Source organism: Martes martes (genome assembly GCF_963455335.1).
Source record: "Martes martes genome assembly, chromosome: 8".
Classification (NCBI taxonomy): domain Eukaryota; kingdom Metazoa; phylum Chordata; class Mammalia; order Carnivora; family Mustelidae; genus Martes; species Martes martes.
Genome location: NC_137895.1, coordinates 72123537 through 72147328, shown reverse-complemented (window position 1 = coordinate 72147328; position 23792 = coordinate 72123537). Strand labels below are relative to the sequence as shown.

The 23792-nt window shown below is 39.5% G+C and overlaps 1 protein-coding gene across 2 annotated transcripts in view; it reads right to left on the bottom strand.

The window, feature by feature from the left end:
* The window catches only part of RECQL (RecQ like helicase), a 64805-nt gene that overhangs the window by 2305 nt on the left and 38708 nt on the right, over positions 1–23792 (bottom strand). For both annotated transcript variants that reach the window (XM_080809954.1, XM_080809955.1), the window contains 7 exons: positions 20218–20416; positions 12604–12770; positions 11689–11770; positions 10589–10737; positions 10382–10499; positions 9461–9599; positions 7804–7895 (listed from right to left, as the gene is read on the bottom strand). In XM_080809954.1, the coding sequence (XP_080666080.1) occupies positions 7804–7895; positions 9461–9599; positions 10382–10499; positions 10589–10737; positions 11689–11770; positions 12604–12770; positions 20218–20416 (946 nt within the window). The remainder of the gene's footprint in view (positions 1–7803; positions 7896–9460; positions 9600–10381; positions 10500–10588; positions 10738–11688; positions 11771–12603; positions 12771–20217; positions 20417–23792) is intronic.

The window sequence follows — 23792 nt, the reverse complement described above, 5'->3', positions numbered from 1 at the left end:
AATGAGTCATCAACAACAGCCACCCTAACTATTTCATTCTGCATCAGAACTAGGCTATTCCTTAAGTCTGTCACCGAACTAAGTTATAGTCTCTGTAAGACATTATTGAATTTGCAGTGATCTAAAGGAAATAAGCTGGTCACCAGAAGGCCTTGGGTATGCTCTATGAACCAGAGTGTGTGCCAGACACGACAGATTTGTAAGAAAACCAGTCTGTTTTTTGTATTTACTCGGTTTGTGCTCATTAAGCAATATTTTGAAAACTATGACTTCCTCTGTACTCTGATTTAGAAACAGAATGTCCTGGTCAGATTCCTAATTATTGATTCTAGTACTTTGTTTTATTTTATATATATATATATACACACATACATACACACATATATAATCAACGCTCATACAAGTTTCTCTAGCTGCAGTTAAAATTACATTGACCTTCCCCCAAGACATCAAAACTTTGAGGGAACTGGTTAGTCCAACTTTTCAGACACAACACAGGATGAAAAAAGTTAAAATACAGCACCAAAACACTGCTAAATTAGTGTCTGAATGGTTAGCCATTATCTAGATCAGAAATGACTGACCATAATCTCTCCTTTGCATTAAATTTCTCTTCCCAATCAGTGAGTAGCCTTTTCTTATAATAGCATTATACCACTCAGAATTTAAACTTTCCTTCACTTCTTAATAATTTAACATGCCTATAATATAGCAGTGTAAGATATGTACATCCACACAGCACTTTTCCTTTTATTTACCTTTGCTTTAAAACTTTTGTTATTTTTAAATCTAGAAAATGCTATTCACAGCTTACTTAATCCATTTTGGGGCCTACTATTGCCCTCCTGTAGTCCTAGCTATATATATTAGCCTGTTAAGTTTAAAAAGAACAATGAACTAGGGAGTGTTCTAGTACAAGATGGTGACACAGGAAGATCCTGAACTCTCCTCCACCGGCACACCAAATCTATTTATAGGCAATTCCTCCTGAAAAACAACTGAGGGCTGACTGAACAGCTTCTGTACAAGACAGACCACCCAGAGAACAGTAAGAGAGATTGAGATGTGGTAACAAAGGGTGACCACACCTCTGATGCTGCAGGCTACAGTGCAGAGAATAGTTTAATGAGGTACCAGGAACAGATATGTCTATTGTGGGCCACAGAAAATAAAAGCCATGGCTTAAAAGAGCAACCAGAATATAAAGGAACTAGCCACTGAACCCTGCTAACTGGCAAGGGAGCTGCTGCAATGGTCTCTGGGTGGAAGGGTCCAGTGAGTGCCACAGTTTACGTTCCCTCATCACCCTGACAGCATAGATGGGAGCAGGGTTCAGGTGTCCTAACCAGCCTACCACCTCAGTGAGTCCTGGGCCCCCAACCCACACCAACCCCAGCTGTCCCACAAGGAGAGCTCCAGGCCTGTACCACTTTGGCTTCAGACAGCTTTCTAGGGAAACCCTTAGCTGCCCTGCCAGGACAACCTGGCTTGAACTCACTTCAGCTGTCCTTCCAGGGCACCATCTATGCAGAGAGCCCTATGAATGCCCCAGCCTACACCCTTACAGCTACAGCTGACCTGCCAGGTCGTCCACTGGACAAAGCACCTGGGGACCTCCCCAGCCAACAACCCACCATAGCTCTACCTGCTCTCACCAGGGCACCTTCTGTGCATGCAAGAATAACCCAATTTACACCCACTTTAGTTTCAGCCACCCTGCCAGGGCGCCCTATGCATAGAGACTCAGGAATGCTCCAGCCCACACCCACTTAAATTCCAACCATCCCACCAAGGCAACCCCACTCCAGAGCCCCTGCAACCTCCAGCCCATGCCAGCCACAGCTGTAGTCCATCAACAAAACTCACCAGGCATATACTATCTATACACACAGGACAACTACAAACCAAGACCATTCCTTCAAATTTGGGTTAAGTAGCAGTTACTGGCTAATTTATGGAAACAAATACGAAGTCATGCAAAAATGGGGAAACAAGGGAATATGCTCCAAATCAAAATAGACAAAATCTCAAAAAAAGAACTTAATGAAATGGAAATAAACAATATGCCTGACAAAGACTTTAATGATCTTAAAAATGCTTCCTGGACTGAAGAATAAAAAAACTCTAAAAACTTCAACAAAGAGCTGGAAAATACAAAGAACCAGAGCTGAAGAGTACAACAACTGAAATAAAAAATACATTAGAGGGACTCAACCGTTGATTAATGGATGCAGAAGAACAGATCAATGATCTGGAAGATGGATTAATGGATAGCATCCAGGCTGACCAGCAATAATAATTTTTCAAAATGAGGATAAGTTAAGGGATCTGTCAGATAATATCAAGTGAACATTCATATTATAAGGGTCCCAGAAAGAGAATAAAGGGGCAGAAATTTGAAGAAATAACTGAAAACTTCCCTAAGGAAGAAAACAGACATCCAGATTCAGGAAGCACACAGAACCCCTTAACAAAATGAACTCAAGAAGGTCCACACCACAAAATTAAAATGTCAGAGGTTAAAGAGAAAATTGTAAAAGAAACAAAAAGTTACCTACAAGAACAACCACATAAGACTACTGGCTGATTTTTTGGCAGAAACTTTGCAGGCCAAAAGAGTGTGGCATGATACATTCACCGTGCTGACAGGGAAAAAACCTACAATCAAGAATACCCAGCAAGATTATCATTCAGAATTGAAGAAGAGAGAGAGTTCACAAACAAAACATCAAGGAATTCATCATCACTAAACTGGCCTTACGAGAAATGCTAAAGGGACTACTTTAAGTGGAAATAAAAGCCACAATTAGATGTAAGGAAATTACCATTAAAAAGACAGGGGCGCCTGGGTGGCTCAGTGGGTTAAAACTTTTGCCTTTGGCTCGGGTCGTGGTCCCGGGATCCTGGGATCGAGCCCCACATGGGGCTCTCTGCTTGGCGGGAAGCTTGCCTCTCCATCCTCCCAACCCCCGCCTGCCTCTCTGCCTACTTGTGATCTCTGTCAAATAAATAAATAAAATCTTTAAAAAAAAAAAAAAGAAATAAAACATGGCAACATATACATAAACCATGGAGGGGGTGTGAAAAAAAAGTTCTTTTAGAATGTGTTCAAGCTTAAATGACCGTCATCTAATATACACTGCTTTGTACTTAGAATGTTATATATGAAGCTCATGGTAACCATAAACCCAACACGTGTAATAGGTAAAATAAAGGCGAAAAAATACAGTACACAGAATATAATCAGTGGTACTGTAACAGTGTTGCATGGTGACAGATGGTAGCTACACTTGTGATGGGCAGAGCATAACTTACAGAGTTGCTGAATCACTATGTTGTACATCTGAAACCAATGTAACATTGCATTAACTCAAATAAATGAAAAGAAATAAGAAATTTTTTAAAAATAGGGGCTATCGGTTGGCTTGTCAGTGGAGGATGCAACCTTCGATCTCAGGATTTTGAGTTTGAGCCCCAAACTGGGCATAAAGATTACTTTAAAAAAAATTTTTAAAAATAAAAAGGCAAACTTAAATGTGTGAAAAAAAGTAACAACAGAAAGCCAAACATAACACCATAGAAAATCATCAATCACAAAGAAAGCAAGAAAACTACAAAAACAACCAGAAAACAATCAACAAAGTGGCAATAAATACACAGCTATCAATAATTACTTTAAATGTAAATGGTTTAAATGTTCCACTCAAAAAACATAGGATGCTGGAATTAATTTAAAAAATAAGACTCAGGGTGCCTGGGTGGCTCAGTTGGTTAAGGATCTGCCTTCCACCTAGGTCTTGATCCCAGGGCCCCGACACTGAGTCCCACATCCGGCTCCCTGCTCAGTGGGGAGTCTGCTTCTCCTTCTCCATCTGCTGCTGCTCTCTCTCGCTCTCTTTCAAATATATAAATAAAATCTTAAAAAAAAAAGACTCATCTATGTGCTGCGTATAAGAGACTTACTTCAGACCTAGACGCATACAGATTAAAAGTGAAGGGATGGAAAAACATAGGCAAAATGGAAGCAAAAAGAAAAGCCAAGTAGCAGTACATCAATCAGACAAAACAGACTTTAAAAAAACAAGGACTGTAACAGAAAGGAACCAATCCAACAAGAAGATAAAAGAAATGTAAATATCGATGCACCCAACACAGGAGCATGTAAATACATAAATATAACCAAAGAGAGAAACTGACAGTAATACAATAACAGAAAGGAACATTAACACACCACTTATATCAATGGATAGATCATCCAGGCAGGTCAACAAGGAAACTGTCTTTGAATGACACATTAGATTAGATGGACATAATACATATAGAATATTCTATCCAAAAAGAGCAGATTACACATTCTTTTCAAGTGTACATGGAGCATTCTCTGGGACCTAACACATTAAGGAACAAAATAAGTCTCAATAAATTTAAGACCACGGAAATCCTCATTCAACTTTTCCAACTATAACAGTATGAAACTAGAAATCAATCACAGGAAAAAAACTAGGAAACACACAAATATGTGGAGGCTAAAATGCTGCTATGCAATGAATGTGTCAACAGATAAGGACTTTAAAAAAATACATGGGGACAATAAAAATGCAAATACAACTGTCTAAAATCTCTGGGGATGTCAAAATAAATTTGAAATAAAAAAATCATCTTTGGGACACAGCAAAAGCAGCTGTTTGTTTTAAGAGGGAAATTTATTATTGATACCAGACTAACTCAAGAAAAATCTTCAATAAACAATCTAACCTTATACCTAAAGGAGCTAGAAAAAGAACAAAACCCAAGGTAAGTAGAGGAAGGAAATAATGAAAATCAAAGCAGAAAGAAATGAAATAGACACTAAAAAAAAAGAAAAGATCGAGGAAACTAAAAGCTGGATCTCTGAAATGGTGAATGAAATTGATAAACCTTTACTCACACATTTTCAAGAAAAAACAAGAGGACCCATATAAAATCAGAAATGAAAGCAAAGTAAAAACTGACACCACAGAAATACAAAGGACTGTCAGAGAATATTATGAAAAATCAGATGCTAACAAATTGGACAACCTAGAATAAATGGATAAATTGCTAGAGACATGATTTTCTGAAACTGAATCAGGAAAAAACAAAGTCTGAACAGACTAAGTACTAGAAACAACATGCAAAAGCGATAATCAAAAAACTACCAACAAATAAAGATCCAAGACCAGATGGGTTCACAGATGAATTCTACCAAACATGTATCTCCACACACTGTACCAAAAAACAGAAAAAGGAAAGCTTCCAAATATATTTCATGAGGTCATAATTACATTGATACCAAACCAAAGACAACACACAGAAAGAAAGCTACAGGCCAATATAATCTATGCATATAGATGCAAAATTTCTCAACAAAATATCAGCAAATCACATTCAACAACACATTAAAAGGATCATTCACCAGAATGAAGTGGTATTTATTCCCAGGATACACGGATGTTTCAATATTTGCAAATCAATCAATGTGATACTCATTTACAAAAGGTAGAATAAAAGCCATGTGTCACCTGAATAGATGCAGGAAAAGCATCTGACAAAATTCAACATCTGTTCATGATAAAAACTCCATAGGTGTAGAAAGAATGTACTTCAACATAATAAAGGCCATACATGAAGAATCTAGAGCTCACATTACACTCAGTGATGAAAAACAGCTTTTTCTCCAGGGTCAGGAGCAAGACAAGTATGTCCACTTTTACTCAACATAATACTGGAAGTCCTAGCCACAGCAAGAAAAAGAAATAAACCCATATTGGTAAGGAAGAAGTTAAAATATCACTATGTAGGTGATTTGATACTATACATGGAAAAACTTAAGAGACTCCACTAAACTATTAGAATAAATGAATTCAGTAAGTTGCAGGATACAAAATTAATACATAGAAATCAGTTACATTTTTATACACTAATAACAAAGTAGCAGAAAGATAAAGAGACCATTCCATTTATAATTGCAACAAACATAATAAAATACCCAGGAATAAACTTAACCAAGGAAGCAAGAGAACCTATACTCCGAAAACTATAAAACCCTGATGAAAGAAACTGAAGATTACACAAACAGATGGAAAAATATTCAATGCTCATGGACTAGAAGAATACTGGTAAAATGCCTACTACACAATCTACAAATTCAGTGTAATCGCTATCAAAATACCAACACCACTTTTCATAGAAGTAGAACAAATAATCTCAAAATTTGTATGGGACCACAAAAGACCTCAGTCAAAGAAATCATGAGGAAAAAACAAAGCTAGTTTAAATCCCAGATTTCAAGATATACTACAAACCAGTAATAGAACAATATGGTACTGGCACAAAAATAGACACAGATCAATGGAAAAAAGAACACCCCAGAAATAAACCCACACTTAGTATCTGGTCAATCTATGACAAAGGATGGAAGAATATACGGAAGAAGATACTCTCTTCACTAAATGGTGTCAGGAAACCTGGACCACTTTCTTCCCATATACAAAAACAAATTCAAAATGGATTAGAGACCTAAATGTAAGACCTGTAACCATAAAATGTAAGGTCTATAATCATAAAAGAGAACATAGGCACTAATTTCTCTGACATCGGCCATAGCAACATTTTTCTGACTCTAGCTCCCCATGCAAGGGAAACTAAAGCAGAAATAAATTACTGGGATCAGAGCAAACCATAAAGCTTTTGCACAGTAACAAAACCAACAACAAAACTAAAAGACAATCTACTGAATGAGAGAAGATATTTGCAAATGACATATCTGATAAAGGGTTAGTATCCAAGATATATAAAGAACTTATACAACTCAAAACCAAAAAATAATAATAATAATAATAATAATAATATTACAATTAAAAATAGGCAGAAGACCTGAAGAGATATTTTCCCAAATAAAACCTACCAACAGCCAAGAAACACATGAAAAGATGCTCACCATCACTAATCATTAGGGAAATGCAAACCAAAACCACAGTGAGATTATTACCTCACACCTGTAAGAATGGCTAGAATCAAAAACACAAGAAACAAGTGTTGGTGAGGATGTGGACAAAATGGAACCCTTGTACACTGTTGGTGGCAATACAAACTGATGCAGCCACTGTGGAAGACAGTATGGAGGTTCCTCAAAAAATTAAAAACAGAACTACCACATGATCCAGTAATTCCCCTACCAAGTACTTACCCCCAAAAAACAGAAACACTAATTTGAAAAGATACATGTATCACTATGTTTATAGCCAAGATATGGTAGCACCCCAAGTGTCCGCTGACAGGTCTTTGTGGTATATATACACACAATGCAGTATTACTCAGCCATAAAAAAGAATGAGATCTTGTCATTTGCAACAATATGAATGGACAGAAGGTATTATGCTAAGGGAAATAAGTCAGACAAAGACAACACCTTAGGATTTCACTTATATGTAGAATTTAAGAAACAAAACAAAGGAATAAACAGAAAGGAGAACTGACCCACAAATACAGAAAACAAACCAATGTCTGCTAGGAGGAAAGGGAGGTGAGGGAGATGGGTAAAATGATGAAGGGGAGTGGGAGCACAGGCACAGGCTTACAGTTATGGAAAGAATAAGTCATGGAGTGAAGGTACAGCACAAGGAATATATAGTCAATGGTACTATAACAGCATTGCATGGTGACAGTAGCTACACTTGTAGTGGGCAGCACAGTACAAAAACTTAACGGAATCACTGTTGTACACTTGAAACTAATGTAACACTGTATGTCAAATCTACTTCATTAGAAAAACCGTGAACTCACAAATGTTTTTACGACAATTATCACACATTTTGTTGCATGCTTCTGAATTCCACACTTCATCAAAATGTTGAGCTATCAATACACGGCGACACCTGCAAACACATTTGGAGATACAAATAATTAAATGCCTAGTAAGTAAATGCCTAGTAAATCCCTATTTCAAAACACAGAGTTATTAACTTATATTAATTTCCTAATGCTGTCGTAACATCACCACAAGCTTAGTGGCTTAAAAGAACACAAATTATCTTGTATTTCTAGAGAAGTCTGACATGGGTCTCTCTGGCTTAAAATCAAGGTGTCAGCAGGGATAGACTTCTTCTGGAGGCTCTAAGGGAGAATCTGTTCCCTTGTGCTCTCCAGTTTCTAGAGAATGCATGAATTCCTTGGTTCATGCCTCCCTTTCCTCCATCTTCAAGGCCAACAAGTATCACTCTGACCTTCCTTGGTTCCTTCCACATTTAAGGACACTTGTGATTATACCAGACCCATCCAAACAACCCAGGGTTATATCCTATTCTCTGGGAACTATTCTTCTGCCTACCATATATAGTTTTTTCCATATGTATTTGATAAATACTTCTTTTAAAAGTTGTCTAAGATTCCCTTTAAGATTCAATACTGTGCAAAAATTAAGAGAATTTTCCTGATAGCAGAGCAGTTTCTTGTATTTTAGTAGTTTCTTGTATGTGACACTAAAACCCAAAAGACACTTCTTGGGAGTCTACTGGATATCTAAGGAAATTTTCACATTCATATTTCTTTAACTAGATTGTTGCACCACCTATAGGAAAGAAATGACATTTTCTGTCACAGTCCAATAACTGCTTATCAGTTCAAAACTTTTGAGTCCTTATTAGGTTGAGCAGTAAGAGTATAAAAATGACTAATACTGAAAAAAAGCCATGAGGGAACTATATGGTCTAACTAAAACCATCCTATATAGATTTAAATTTATTTTTTAAGGAGAAACGTATCCCTGCTCTCAGCTATCTCATCAGCCCATCAGCTGGTGAGATGGTACCTGCTACCAAGCTCAGCTCTCAAAATGCCTACTATGTATACCTTTTCAAAATTAGTAAAGCATGTAACTATATTCCTGAGCCAGACAGAAAAGGCTTGGGCTCATTTATATCAAAACTTTCAGTAAAAGGGCGACAGATGAAATAAGGTAAAGGGGATTAATAGGTACAGTCTTCCAGCTATAAAATAAAGACGACCAGGGGATATAATATACAGCAGAGGGAATATAGTCCTTAATATTGTAACGTCTCTGTAGGTTGACAGAGGGTTACTAGACTCACTGTGGTGACCATTTAATAATGTATATGAATACTGATTCACTATGCTTTACACCTGATACTAATATAATATTGTATGTTAATTATTCTTTAATTAAAATCAGCATCTCAATATGCTTGTTCTACTTTAAAATTTAAAAAAACTCCAATAAAATATAGTTTTGGAGGATTACCAGGGAGAGAGAATCTCTCATCTTGAATTAAGGCAGATCCTGAGGGTTCATGTACTGACATTTGCTTTTACAGATTTGTATTTGATATTCTAGCAGTGTATTTATGTACGGAGCAAGTACTCAAAGTAATTTCATATAGTGCTTAAGTTTAAATGGCAAGTTATAAAAAGGTATGTGGCTTACTTGCTTATGTTTTGACAGTATGACACCATTTCATAAAGCTTCTGTTGTCCCACATTTTCCATCACCACCATTGAACTTATTCTGAATATATCTCCAAAGCCATAATACAAAATGCAGTCTGCTTTCACATCATCTCGACCTGTAGTGTAAGAAATCCTGAGATTGCATAATTACTTGAAAATTTCAAAATATGCAAAAATAATAAGTATAAAATCAGCTGACAATGCTTCACGATCTACATATATCACGTCTAGAAATTTCAGAGAAATGAAAGTTAATTTTTAACAGTGGCCCTCAAATTATAAAAAGAAAAAAATGACAAAGAGACCTACCAACAATCAGCTTTATAACAAAAAAAAAGTGCATAATCTAGTTACTGAAGTTATAAACTTGAAACCACTAATTAAAACTTCAGAAGGCAGGGACGCCTGGGTGGCTCAGTTGGTTAAGCCGCTGCCTTCAGCTCAGGTCATGGTCCCAGGGTCCTGGGATCGAGTCCCGCATCGGGTTCCTTGCTCGGCAGGGAGCCTGCTTCTCTCGCTGCCTCTGCCTGCCTCTCTGCCTGCCTCTGTGTACTCACTCTCTCTCTCTCTGGCAAATAAATAAAATCTTAAAAAAAAAAATAAAAATAAAAAAAACTTCAGAAGGCAAAGATGGGCCTCAAATTATCTTAGCAAACATAGCAAACAATTCATAATGCTCCCATACAAGTAAGATAAGCATTTAAGTACATAAGTACAAATAAGAATAAAACTACAAAAAAAAAATTTTTTTAACTTTAAAAAAGCAAAAATGACTTCATTTTTGTAAAATACTAGCTAATAAAGAAGATTAAAAACACAGAATCATTAAACCTCATCTATAATGTGTTTTTTAGAAAAGCTTTATTAAAATTTATTTCTGAATAGGAGTTGTACATACCTGCACGTCCACTCTCTTGGTAATAATTTTCAATAGATTTACTCATTGAATGATGGATAACAAACCTCACATCTGGTTTATCAATTCCCATACCAAATGCAACTGTGGCCACTACTACCTAAAAAGTTTTAACATTTTATGTTAATTAAATCAAGTTAAAATATTTTTAAATGTTAACGAGGCTTCTATTAAAGATATATACTTAACCTGAATTTCATTGGCTGACCATCTCCGATGAACATCAGTCTTATCTTCTGGTTCCATACTGGCATGGTACGCACCTGCTTGAATTCCCAGTTTCTGTAAACTAACTGTAACTTGCTCAGAATCTTTCTGAGAAAAGCAATATATGATTCCTGTAGTAAAATACGTTCAAATGTTAGATATAATTTTTAACACACATTTAAGATACTGAATAATATAATACATGGAAGAAAAAGATTTAGGAAAAATTCCAAGGTTCTGAACACATAATGATTTTCTCATATAATTCAAGATTTGATCAGCAGCTTGCTCTAAAGCACAGATAAGCCCTGGGCCACCAGTGTTGTTGTTCCCATTACCTCTTTTTTCTCTCAAGTATGATGTAAAAAGTTTCAAGTACAAGTGACTGGGGCTCTCCACTGAACACAGGTAACAGATTTCTCTATTTGCAGAGCTGACCAGAACATCTTATGTGCTGACTGATACACCCTGGGAAGCTCTAAGAGAGATACAGAGTTGCAGCCTTTCTCCAATTTGACCCTGGAGCTCCTTTCACCCAGGGCACCATTAATATCTCCTAAAAATCTGTAGAACAGCTTTGAAATGCTACCTTTCACAAACTCCGTGCTGCAGTAATACCTGTCTATGCATTAATCCTGGAAAAGGTAGACAAATACTCTCAACTCTATCTACAGTTAACTCATTCAATACGTACTATTTATTCCTTAATGTGCCCTTTACTATAAAGGACTGTATACTACATCCCTTCAGAAAAATCACTGTTTAACCTTCTCTCTTCTACACAGTGGATAGTTACTAAGTATGTGCTATTGATAATTAGCATTATATCATTAGGTCCACTATTTAAAGCAATTAGGTGCAAATAAACAAAAATAAACAGTTTTACGACCCTTATAATCTGTGCCATGAGCAAATGACACACCCAATTTCTAAGATCACCAAGCAAATTAATTTATCCTATCAAGTATCCTTTTGCCATGCACTAATATTTTTGGTTGCAAATAATTTATCAGTAGATCAGTGTAATATTAATTACTTTTCAAAAGTTCTCAATCTTCAAAGATGGTTTGTTTTTATATTACCTGATTGCCCTTTGTATCTCCCATTAATAAGCTTTACAATATCCTCAATAAAATCTTCCGTGTTGGAGGGCTTCTGCCGAATCTAAGAAAAAACTAACTTATTACAAAGTAAATGAATGAGCACCATCCATGTAGCTATTTACTTAACAATTTTCAGGATGCCATACTTTTATGGGCACAGTGCTTTTTCTCTTATTTTTATATTCACCTGCCTGACTCTTCTTGATTCTTGGTTTTGAATTTACCAGGGAAGAAGAGGCACTTGTAAAAGATGGAGACCTTTTTATTTTCTGGGTTTTTTTGTTTTTTTGTTTTAAATAGGCTCCATGCCCAGTGTGGAGTCCAATGCGGCTTGAACTCACAACCGAGATCAAGGCCTAAGGTCAGATCAAGAGTTGGATATTTAACTGACTGACCCACCCAGGGACCCCTATTTCTGATGCTACTTATATAAAAACAAAAACCATGACATAAATAACTCTGGTGAAAACTCAGAAAAATATTATCTATTCTTTTAAAAGGATTAGAAAGAAAGGAAAAAAAAAACAGCTGCTAAGCTATATAATCTAAATTGAGTATTGACAAATCTTTAATGGCATATTAATGTTGAATTATTTTCTAAGTAACTTTAAGAGATGTCATTAGGGTCCTTGGGGTCAATCTATGCCTTCCCTCCACCCCTGCACAAGAATGTGCATCAGTTTCACAAGGTGATGTCTTTTATTTAACCCAGCAAAGGATTATGCAGCAAAAGAGATACACAAAGAAAGCATTAATTACTGATCTGCTTATAATGACCTCCTGATTTTAAAAACTTTTAAGAGTTACTGTTACTCATGTAAGTAAACACAATGAAAAGGTCACCTCTGCTGCAATCCTTCATGAAAGTAATAAACAGACACAGGAGTTACACACCTCATAATAAAGATTCGGTCGATTAAAAGAAGCTGTGAAAGTAAAACACTTTTCTACACAGAGTATTTTCTGGGCATCCTTCAGAACATGACTTGTCGCGGTTGCAGTCAACCCTATTAGTGCTGTATTAGGGAATTGCCGCTTCAAGATACCAAGTGCCTTGTAATCTGGAAAAGAGAAAACACCCAGTGGCCCACTTTCTACCCTTAAGGAGTAAATGACACCTTACCATTATGCAGTTAAGCAATGGTTGCTGGATTTTCTTTCCCTGGTTCCCAAAATCTAATCTGCAGTTGCTACCTGGCCTTTCTGAGTAAGCAGGCTACTTCTAACTGGTTCTTCAGAAACACTGTTCTGGCATGCAGAACTCGCTGCTAAAGAGAGGGAATACTAAAATATTTCCAGTCAGTTGTGTGTTGATCCACAACCTCTGACCAAGAGGCTTCAAGAGGCAGTGGGACTGGCCATAGTGTGTGAATCTCTTACAACTAAAAAAAGAGGCCATCAGCCAAGCCCTTTCTCCCACCACTATCCTCCAAGTGTGGCAAATTCAGATCAGAAAACTTTTGGTGAAGGCACTAGTTTTTACAGGATTTATTTTTGGGAAACCATTCTGGGCTCATATTTGTCATGAACGTTTCCATCATTAGAAGAGTTGTCCTCAAGTACTTGAACTACTTGGAGAAAGTGGAAAGAACTATGGTCGAAACTGCTAAATGTAAAGCTAGAGGACTACTATGAAAACAGAGAAGGGTGCTGTTGGGGAAGTCATGAAGGTTTCAAGGAAGTAACATTTGAGTTGGGTCCTGAAGGACAAGCAGAAGCTCACTAGGAAGGGCAGAAGAAACCACCAGGCAGAGACACAACACATACACTGCAAAGACACCAGCATGAAATGACCCGGCACAGTCAGACAACAGCTAGCAGGTCTGTTGGGATAACCCACCGTGTCGAGCTGGGTGCATCTACTGTCAACTCCAGGAAGCTGGGAACCACATTCCCTGTTTGGCTCCAAGTGAGAGCTGGCCCAAAAGAGGACCTTGTGCAAGGTGGGGCAGGCAGAAGTGAACCAGCCGCCATGACTCTCTGAAGATCTCTCCAGGCAGATAGGATAAGGGACAGATGCAGAGGTGCTCAGCCAGTTCTAGCCTGTCCTACTTTTTTTCCAGTCTTCTTTCAGTTCTTCTTCCCAAATGTAAGCCTTGCCCATCAATGGGCCCCACGAGATGCTTGGCAGCAGACCCACAGCGCTGACAGATACCCAGAGCTTTACCAGAGACCTGTCATGAGCTTTCCCTTTGTGGCTCCCTCTGGCACAAGCCATGCCAGTTGGACTCCCCTATAAGCTCCACTGTTCTCCCACACCAGTGCTTCAGGAAACCAGGGATTTTTCTCTGCTTCTCCATCCTTCACATCCCCTACTCCTCACACCATTGTACAGGGTATACTTCCCCAAAATAAATTCCTGATCATCTGCCATTCACAGCAGCTCTCCTTCCCTGCCTACCCCTCGACTGATACCATTATACTGAAGAGCACAGAAAGTCAGGCTTAAGTACTACTGGGAACAACATGGTTCACTGATTCTAAGGAGCTAGGAAATGAGTCACTATGTAATTTTTAAAGCACATAAGGGATATAAATAGACTTATCTTTTGGTGGCAGTGCAAGGTAGAGGCTGGAAGAGACAAAAGACTAAAGAAAGGGAAATCAGTTCAAAGATGGCAGCAGCAGACCAGAATCCCAGTAAGAATAGGAAACAAGGCATGACAATGAGAATATGGCAGAAAGAAAAGGCTGAAGAGAAACCCAACAACTAGAACCCCACAGGTTCTGGTGACTACCGCAATATGGGCCCCGGGGGAGGTGGAGCAAGAAAGAAGCAGAAAGCAGCAGAAAGAAAAGGGAAGGAAAGAGTCCAAGATTCATCTATTCATGCCAAGCACGCCTCCAGGCACTGAAGATTAAGTGGTGAACAAAACAAGGATGCTATGCAAATGGAAGTACAATTCAAGCAAAGAAACCAGACAAAACAGAGTAAACCAATAAGTATGTTATTATCAGAGAGTGAGAAGAGCTCCTAGTGGTAAGCCCAGAGCAGTAGGAATATAAGGAGGGAGTAAGGAAGAACAGGAAATTGGACAGAGACAAAGGGCACAGACACATACTGCCTTACGGACCCCAGTTAAGAATATGGAATTTATTCTAAGTATAAAGACAATCTGCCAGGTAGTTTAGGAGGGGAAGTACAGGGTTTGATTTATATGTAGAAAAGACCACTTTGGTTGCTATGTGGGGAATGAACTACAAAAGGGTTAAGACTAGAATCAGAGACTAGTGAAGGAGCCATTGTAGTAGGCCAGTGGAAAGGAGCCCAAGTGGATCTAAGAGACAGCAGCAGACAAAGAGAAGTGGACAAACTTGACATCTGGTTCAGAGGAAGAGTGGACAGGACTTGGTGATGGTCTGGTTCTGCAGAAACAGGATAAACCAAGCAGGATGTGCCACTATTACGTTACTTGTCCTCAGCTCCAACTCCACCCTTCTATACCCTGCTCTGCAGCGCTGGAGCGGGGAATCTGCACACTCCATTTCTGCTTTGCCAGCTGGCAGTGGAAGGACAGAGTATGAAGCTGGGGGAGGAAGAAGGGTTTTGCTCCTTCCTTTTTGCTTCCTGTGGGCTTGCTTGTGTTCTCAAGAACCTCGCCCCAGAAGGCTTCTTCATCCCTACAGTAGCACTGTATCTTCAAAGGAGCAGCTGAATATAGTCGGCTGTTTTTCTAAGCTTTGGGGAGCCTGCTTCATCACAGGTTCCCCCCAACCTCTGCCTACACTAATAGACACCAGCACCAGGGAGCTGTGTCTCCTCTGAGGTCGGACTGTCAGCTCTACAAAGACCCTTCTCTCAAGCTTATTACTTCCAACCTTATCTTCCCATTCAGGAACAAGACAAGAATGTCCACTCTTATTCCTCTTATTGAACATTTCTCCTAGCCAGAGAAATTAGGCAAGAAAAATAAAAGGCATCCAAATTGAAGCAGAGTAAGTAAAACTGTCACTATTTGCAGATGACATGCAATTACACATAGAAAATTTGCAGAACAAAAAAAGAATACAAAAAATCAGGGGTTTTTTTTTATTATATTTTATTTGACAGAGAGAGAGAAAGAGAGTATAAGCAGGGGGAGCAGCAGAGGGGGAGGGAGAAGCAGGCTCCCAGCTGAGCAGGGAGCATAATGTGGGGCTCAATCCCAGGACCCTGGAATCATGACCTGATCCGAAGGCAGGTGCTTAATTGACTCAGCCACCCAGGCACCCCTGTTGTATTTCTATATACTAATAACAGACTATTAGAAAACTTAGGAAAACAATTCCATTTACAATTGCATCAAGAAGAATAAAATGCCAAGGAATAAATTCAACCAAGGAAGTAAAAGACCTATACACTTGAAAACTGTAAGACACTGAAAAAAGAAACTGAAAATAACACAAATAATGGAAAGATATTCTGTGTCTATGAACTGGAAGACTTAACACTGTTAAAATATCCACATACCCAGAGCAATCAACAGATTCAATGCTATTCCTATCAAGAGTCCAATGGCATTTTTCACAGAACTAGAAACAAACCTAAAATTTATACAGAACCACAAAAGGACCCCAATAGCCAAAGCAATCTTAAGAAAGAACAAAGCTAAAAGCATCTAACTTCCTAATTTCAAACCATATCACAAAGCTATAGCAATCAAAACAGTATCGTATTAGCATTAAAATACAAACACGGATCAACAAAACAGAATTAAAAACTCAGAAATAAACCCACCCATATACAGTCAATTAATTTATGACAAAGGCATCAAGAATATACAATGGAGATAAGCAACAGACTGCTCAATAAATGGTATTGGGAAAATCAGACAGCCACATGGCAAAAGAATGAAACTAGAAGCTTATATCATACACAAATCAACTCAAAATGGGTTAGTCTTGAACATTAACACCTGGAACCATAACACTACCACAGAAAACACAGGGAATAAAGCTCCAGACACTGATCTTGGCAATGATTTACTGGATTTGACATCAAAAGCAAAGGCAACAAAAGCAAAAATGTGTTAAGTGGGACTACATGAAACTATAAAACATTTGTACGGCAAAGGAAACCATCAACATAATGAAAAAGAAACCTATGGACTAGGAGCAAATATTTACAACTATCTCATTAAAGGTTAACATAAAAACTACACAAAGAACTTGCTTGACTCAGTAGCAAAAAAACCCAAAAAATCCAATTGAAAAACAGGCAAAGGATCTGGATAGACATTTTTCTAGAGAAGACATACAAAGAGCCAACAGGTATCTGAAAAGGTTTTCAGCATCACTAATCATCAGTGAAATGCAAATCAAAACCACAATGAAATATCACTTCACACTTGTAAGAATGGCTGTTATCAAAAATACAAGAAATAAGTGTGGGAGAAAAGAGAACCCCGGTACACTGTTGGTAGCAAACTAAATTGGTACGGCCACTACGGAAGACAGTACTGTTGGGCACGTGGGTGGCTCAGTCAGTGAAGCATCCAACTCGTGATTTCAGCCCAGGTCATGATCTTAGAGTCACGAGATCAAGCCCTGAGACAGGCTCCGTGTGGGGAGCCTGCTTCTTCTCTCTGTCCCTCCCCCCAACTAGTGCAAGTGTGTGCACTCTCTCTCTAAAATAAGTAAATAAATCTTTTAAAAAAGAGAAAAAAAATGAAACAGTACGGAGGTTCCTCAAAATTTTAAAATAAAACTACCAGATGACCCAACAATTTCGCTTCTGGGTATTTATCCAAAGGAAAGCAAACCACTATCTTGAAAAGATGTCTACACCTCTATGTTCACTGGAGCATTTATTTATAACAGCCAACACATGGAAACAATCTAAGTGTGCTCTGATACACGGATAAGGAAAATATGGTGTGTATATATATATATCCATATATATATATACACACACATACATACATACATGCACAATACAATACTATTTGGCCTTAAAAATAAGGAAATTCTGCTACTTGCAACAACATAGATGAACCCTGAGAGCATTACGCTGAGTGATATAAGTCGGAGAAAGACAAACACTAATATATCACCTATATGTGGAATCTCTAAAAAAAAAAAAAAAAAAAAAAAAACCTCAAAGATACAGAGAACACCTTGGTGATTGTCAGAGGTGAGGTATGGAGGTGGGCAAAATGGGTGAAGGGAGTGTCAAAGCTAAATGGGTGAAGGGAGTGTCAAAAAGTACAAACTTTTAGTTATACAACTATCTTATACAACTAAGACTCATACAAGGTTGTATGTCAATTATGCCTCAACTTAACATTTTTTAAAAAATGGGTACACATAAAAAAATGGGTACACATTTCCAATAAACAATTAGGAATATAAATTGCAGCTGAAGAGGAAGAAGACTAGATATGGGAACAACTGATGAAAGCTGGCAACTAATCTGCAGAGGCAATGGCAAGTGATGGTAACACACAAGCAACAGTTCTCATCCTAAGTGATCAGACCACAGAGGTTGGAAATAGAGGGCAAAGGTGAGAAACCTGGTATTTTCAGTAGCTACAGATAACAACTCTTTGGAGTAGTCTGATTAATATGGTGGGGTCTCTAGTAGAAAGGGCAGTATATACCCTGCTTAAGGTATTTAAATCAAAATTAAAAAAATAACTGCCCCAAATAATTCTGAAGGTAGAGAACTGTGTCTTCAGGCCACGAGTCCACGATGTCTAGAGAAGTATAAGAAAAGGTGACAACAGATCAGAACCATAGGGAACACTAACATTTAGGGTGGCAGTAAAGGAAGGAGAACAATGGCAGTAAGAACGGAAAAGAACCACATCAAAGCCTCCCTCACAGTAACCACAGGAAGGACAAGTGTTGAGGAGAGAGGTGAACACAGGAAATTGGAGAGGAATGCAGATAAGCCCCACGGATTAAGCCAGTGAAAAGTGACGGGGCCACTTTTCGACCGGGGAAAGGTCGAAGGCTATTTCAGTTTCTATCTTTGTTTTTAGGGAGTCTCACGATTCAGGAGTGGAACCTGGGGGCTTAGTCGAGTGTCTGACTCTTGATTTCAGCTCAGGTCATGATCTCAGGATTGTGATATCCAGCCCAGTGATCTGCTCTGGGCTCAGGGCAAAGTATGCTTATCCCTCTCCCTCTGCTCCTCCCCTTCCTACTTACTTGCTCGCTCACTCTCTCCCTCTTTCAAGTTAAATAAATAAATAAAAATCTTAAGAAAAAAAAAAAGCTCAGGTCATGATCCCAGGGTCCTGGGACTGAGTCCTCCCATCAGAATTCCTGCTCAGCTAAGAGCCTGCTTCTCCCTCTGGCCCTACCCCCTGCTCATACTCTCTCTCTCTCTCTCTCTCACTCACTCTCTTAAATAAATCTTTTTAAAAAATTAAAAAATTAAAAAAAATTTTTTTAAAGATGCAGGAGTGAAGACTTTGGCAGAGCGAGATCTTAAGAAGGCAGGAAAGGATGAAGTGGGAGGAGTCATGGTAACCATTACAAGAAATGATCTCTTTTACCCTAAGAAGAAAAAACAAGATTACTAATGTTTGGAAGGAGAAAGAGGAGACCTCCAGACAAGTTGGCATCTATTTCCTGGGGACCAGCAGGAGGTAGGACCTAAAGGGAAGTTTAAGGCAGGGAAAGCTTGCTGGGTGAAATGCTTACAGGAGACACATCAGGAATAAGTAAAAGCACAGTGGAATCTGATGACAGCTGACCTGAGGTGGAAATGAATGTAGCCGTGCAGTTTTTTTCTGGCCAGCATTTAGTACTGTAACAGCAGGAATGGGGGAAGCAGAAGCCAGGAGGGGTCCAGCAGCTCAGTCTGGCAGAGAGCCTGAGGCAGGTAAAATGCCAAGCAATCCACAAGAAACCGAAGTGGCAAGAGCAGAGTCTGGAAGGAGGAGAGAGGGACCATCAGGTGGCATCTGGAGCCATGGACAAATACGAGGAGGAATTAAAGGGGATACCAGGGGGCTATATGCATGTGAAAGCAAGTTCAGAAAGAAATGACGTTGATATCATGAGCTGGATTTCTTAAAATTTAAGGTTATTTTGCGCAGAACAAGTCTGGGTGATCTGCTTCCGGCTATGACTGCAGGAATAGGTTGGAGGAACAAAGACAGGGTTACTAAAATATCCCACAGCACTGTAATTCCGTGGTGGTAGTTGGGTACAGACCTGGAAGTGGATGCTGGAGATTCTGATGATTAAAGAACTCTGCTCTGAAGCAGATATGGATTCCTCAATGGATGCGAGAGAGAACTTGGTGTAACTAATAAACCTTTATGGCTAACCATGGGAGAAAATCATGTTGCTAAGAAACATGCATTTCACGGGATAAAGGCAATCAGACTAAGCGCTACCATGGGGGGAGTAAAGAGATTGAAGACTGCCTCTCGACTCCCCTTACATTAAGGTGAGAGAAAATGAGTAATAACTGGCTGAGGAAATAAGTTTAATGAAACCAGGGATTTCCTTCACGTGAGTGAGTAAGAAAACAATCCTTAATATCAAGGAATGTTCTAGATACATCATACATACCAGGTCTGAAATCATGTCCCCAGTGGCTACAGCAGTGAACTTCATCCACAGCAATCCGGGTAAATCTCCTTGCTTCATAGGCTTTCTCTAGTCTCGACATGAACATTTTGCTTTTTGCGATTTTCTCTGGAGTCACATAAATTAGCTTTAGCTTGGAGTTTTTATTTACCATTTCAGCATGAACCCATTTCACATGCTCCTGTTGAAAGCAAAAACAGACACAATGATGGAACTAAGCTTGTAGACTAGCATACTAAGCAGTAAATGAAGATGCTTGTTAATCAAAGCAAGAGCTTTGGACTGTTTTAGCAGATGCTGAGTTCATTAAAACTGAGACTATGTCCCAGTACTAAACTTCAAGTCAACCGTAAAAGCATTTTAGATGTCGATAAAAGAATAATTTCATTGGGGGGGGGTTGTGTCTTCTTTTTAAAGATTTATTTATCTGAGAGAGAGAGAGAGAGAGAGAGAGAATGAGAAAGAGAGCATGAGAGGAGAGAGGTCAGCGGGAGAAGCAGACTCCCTGCTGAGCAGGGAGCCTGCCATGGAACTTGATCCCAGGACTCCAGGATCATGACCTGAGCTGAAGGAGCCACCCAGGTGCCCAGAATAATTTCATCTGACAAAAAAAGAACAAAAAATAAAAATGAAAACACTCGGGGCGCCTGGGTGGCTCAGTGGGTTAAGCCTTTGCCTTCGGCTCAGGTCATAGTCTCAGGGCCCTGGGATCGAGCCCCACATCGGGCTCTCTGCTCAGCAGAGAGCCTGCTTCCCCCTCTCTCTCTGCCTGCCTCTCCGCCTACTTGTGATCTCTGTCTATCAAACAAATAAAAAATAAAAAAAAAAAAAATGAAAACACTCTGGGGCACTTGGGTAGCTCAGTCGGTTGGGTGTCTGACTCTTGGGGTCATGATCTCAGGGTGATGGGATCAAGCCCCCATCAGCTATGCACTCAGTGCTGAGTCTGCTTGTCCCTCTCTGTCTGCTCCTCCCCACCACTCCCGCTCTCTTGCTATCAAATAAATAAATAAATAAATAAAATCTTTAACCCCCCCCCCAAAAAAAAAAGGCCCTGACCCTCCAGAGCTTCTGGCAGAGTAAGTGGAGAAGCAAGGTTGAGAAAAGAAGCTGTATTCACAGCCTATAAACTGCTAGTGGAAGCAAACAGAAAACTGGACTTAACCTATCTTTTCCCTTTTTTCCTCCCCAGTTTTTCAAACAGCAGTGATGTGGCATGAACCTCTACTTATCTGCAATTTACAGCTATTTTCTATTATTATTACTCTATTTTTCAGGGTTAAGGAAGTACAGTGGTAGAAAGCAATGTTCTCCACATTCACACTATTGAATGAGACAGCAGCTTGGACATGAGAGTTTAAATGAAACAGAAACAGATGAGAAAAACTAAAGGAACCATGGCTACCTGGATATATGGCTGACACCAGGTCTGGAAGGAAATATGCAAAATGAACATGGAGTAATTTCTCATAAAAGCAAGCAAGGAGTCAGAAACTATAGGGTGAAGAAAAAAGATTCAGGGGCCAACCTGAAGAGGTGCTCACTGCCTAAGGACAGGGCTACTTCAGCATAATAAAGAATAATATGGATTAAGATCTATCAAATATGTTAAATGTCCATAAGTTTATAACGATACTTAAAAAAAAAAAATCTTACAGACCACCTTTGGAGAATGCTAGGAAAGCAACTCTTTCTGAGAAATGTTAAAGGGAAAGAATTTATAATCTGCAAGAGTTAACAAAGAAAAAGTTCTTTATAGAAAATGTCTGGCTGATGTGAGAGTGACAGAATGAGAAATCATCACTCTGTAATCCCCTAATTAGAGGTGTTTAAGGCAGGCAATAATCATTCACAGCTCTAATGCCATTAGATGAAAAGGGGACAGAGAACTTCTGTAATAGGCAGATATCACCGAACCCACAGACCGAGCTTAACATCATACAAAATAACCAGGTTATGATGTACCTACTGAGTCATGCCATGGGAAATATACTGTTGAAAAAGAAAAGAAAAAGGCCAACTACAGTCAAGCTTTTAAAACTAAAAAGAACAAACTGAACAATATTACAAGGAGGTAATTGGAAAATCAAAACCAAAACAAAGACCCTAATTTCTTCAACAAATAATTTAAATTTGCATGGGAAACAAATAAGAAAAAGGGGAACCTACAGAAAAATCAACAAAACACAACATAATCCATCAATCTATTCTGGAACACAGTTCAAAAAAAGAGTAAGCTTTGATGAGAATATTTTTACTTGATGATGTTAATGAATCAATGTTAAATTTTTTAGATGTGATGATGTCATTGTAATTATATATTCCTCATTCATATTGAAGGAGTTATAACTAAAATAATATAATCTCTGGGAATTGTTTCAATTAAATAAAGCAAGAGGGAAGAGGGTGGGTATACAAATGAAAAAAGATTGGTCCTATGTTGGTAACTGTTAAAGGTGGTTAATGGGTAACTGGCAGTTGCATTATGATTCTATTTCTCTATCTTTTCAAAAGTTCAGTAACATCCTTTTTAAAAAAGAATAGGTGAAGAAGATGGCGGGGAAGTAGGAGGAGGCGCCTTTTCAACCTGCACCCTAAAGTGAGCTGATTACCTACCAAAGAACTCCGATCACCCATGAAATCAGCCTGAGATCAGAATTATACACGTCTGGATCTCTACGGGGGCCAGAAGAAGCCAGTGGGCAGGTAAAGTGGAGTGGGAACGTCGGACTGATATCGGAAGATAAACAAAAGGGGGAGGGAGCCACCAGAGGCGACCGACTGGAAAATAATACCCCAATACGAGAGTGCCCGGCATCTGGGGACCAGCATTAACTTGGAGTCTTGTTGAAAGCACTCAAAAGAGCAAAGACTCGCGCGGGGAAATTGTGGGAATCGGGGCGGATAGGGATAGGGGCTTAAGTCCCCAGACCCAGGGCAGCATCCCCTGGCGCTGAGCCGGAGAGTGCGGCGGAGAAACCTGGTCTTTGTCCCGGAGCCGCCAGTGCGCCCGAGAACGGGTGGAGTCCGGCTCCCGTGAGGGGCTGGGGCCACGCCAGACGGCAGAACGCGCACCTTCCTGGAGATGCGCGCGTGCCTCAACCTCCCCTGAGAGAGGTGCACGAACCCCCAGCCTGGTGTTCTGGGACCCACGAGGTGATAGACCCACGCGGCGATAGAGCCGATAGAGCTGGAGGCGCCGCGCCCCAAACCATCCCCTGGGAGAGGTGCGCGCAAGCCCTGAGCTCTCAGCCCCAGCCAGCGGGAAAATCTCAGTGTGCGATTGCTGCTTGGAACGTCTCTGGCGGTCTGGAGCTGCCCAGACAGCCACAGCTGCCTTGGTTTTGCGTACAAGCAGGAGATCCTGCGTCCCCAGGGACCGTGACTCAGAACCTGCTCTGCCAGCGGCCCAGCGGCTGCAGCACCTGCAGGGGAGCAGACTGAGGCTTCTCTCTGAGAGGGAGGTTGGGGTGCAGTTTTCTTTCCTCTAAACCTCCAAAAACCATCAAAAAGCTGTCAAGGCGAGAGAAAAGAAGTGAACAAACATAAAAACCTCC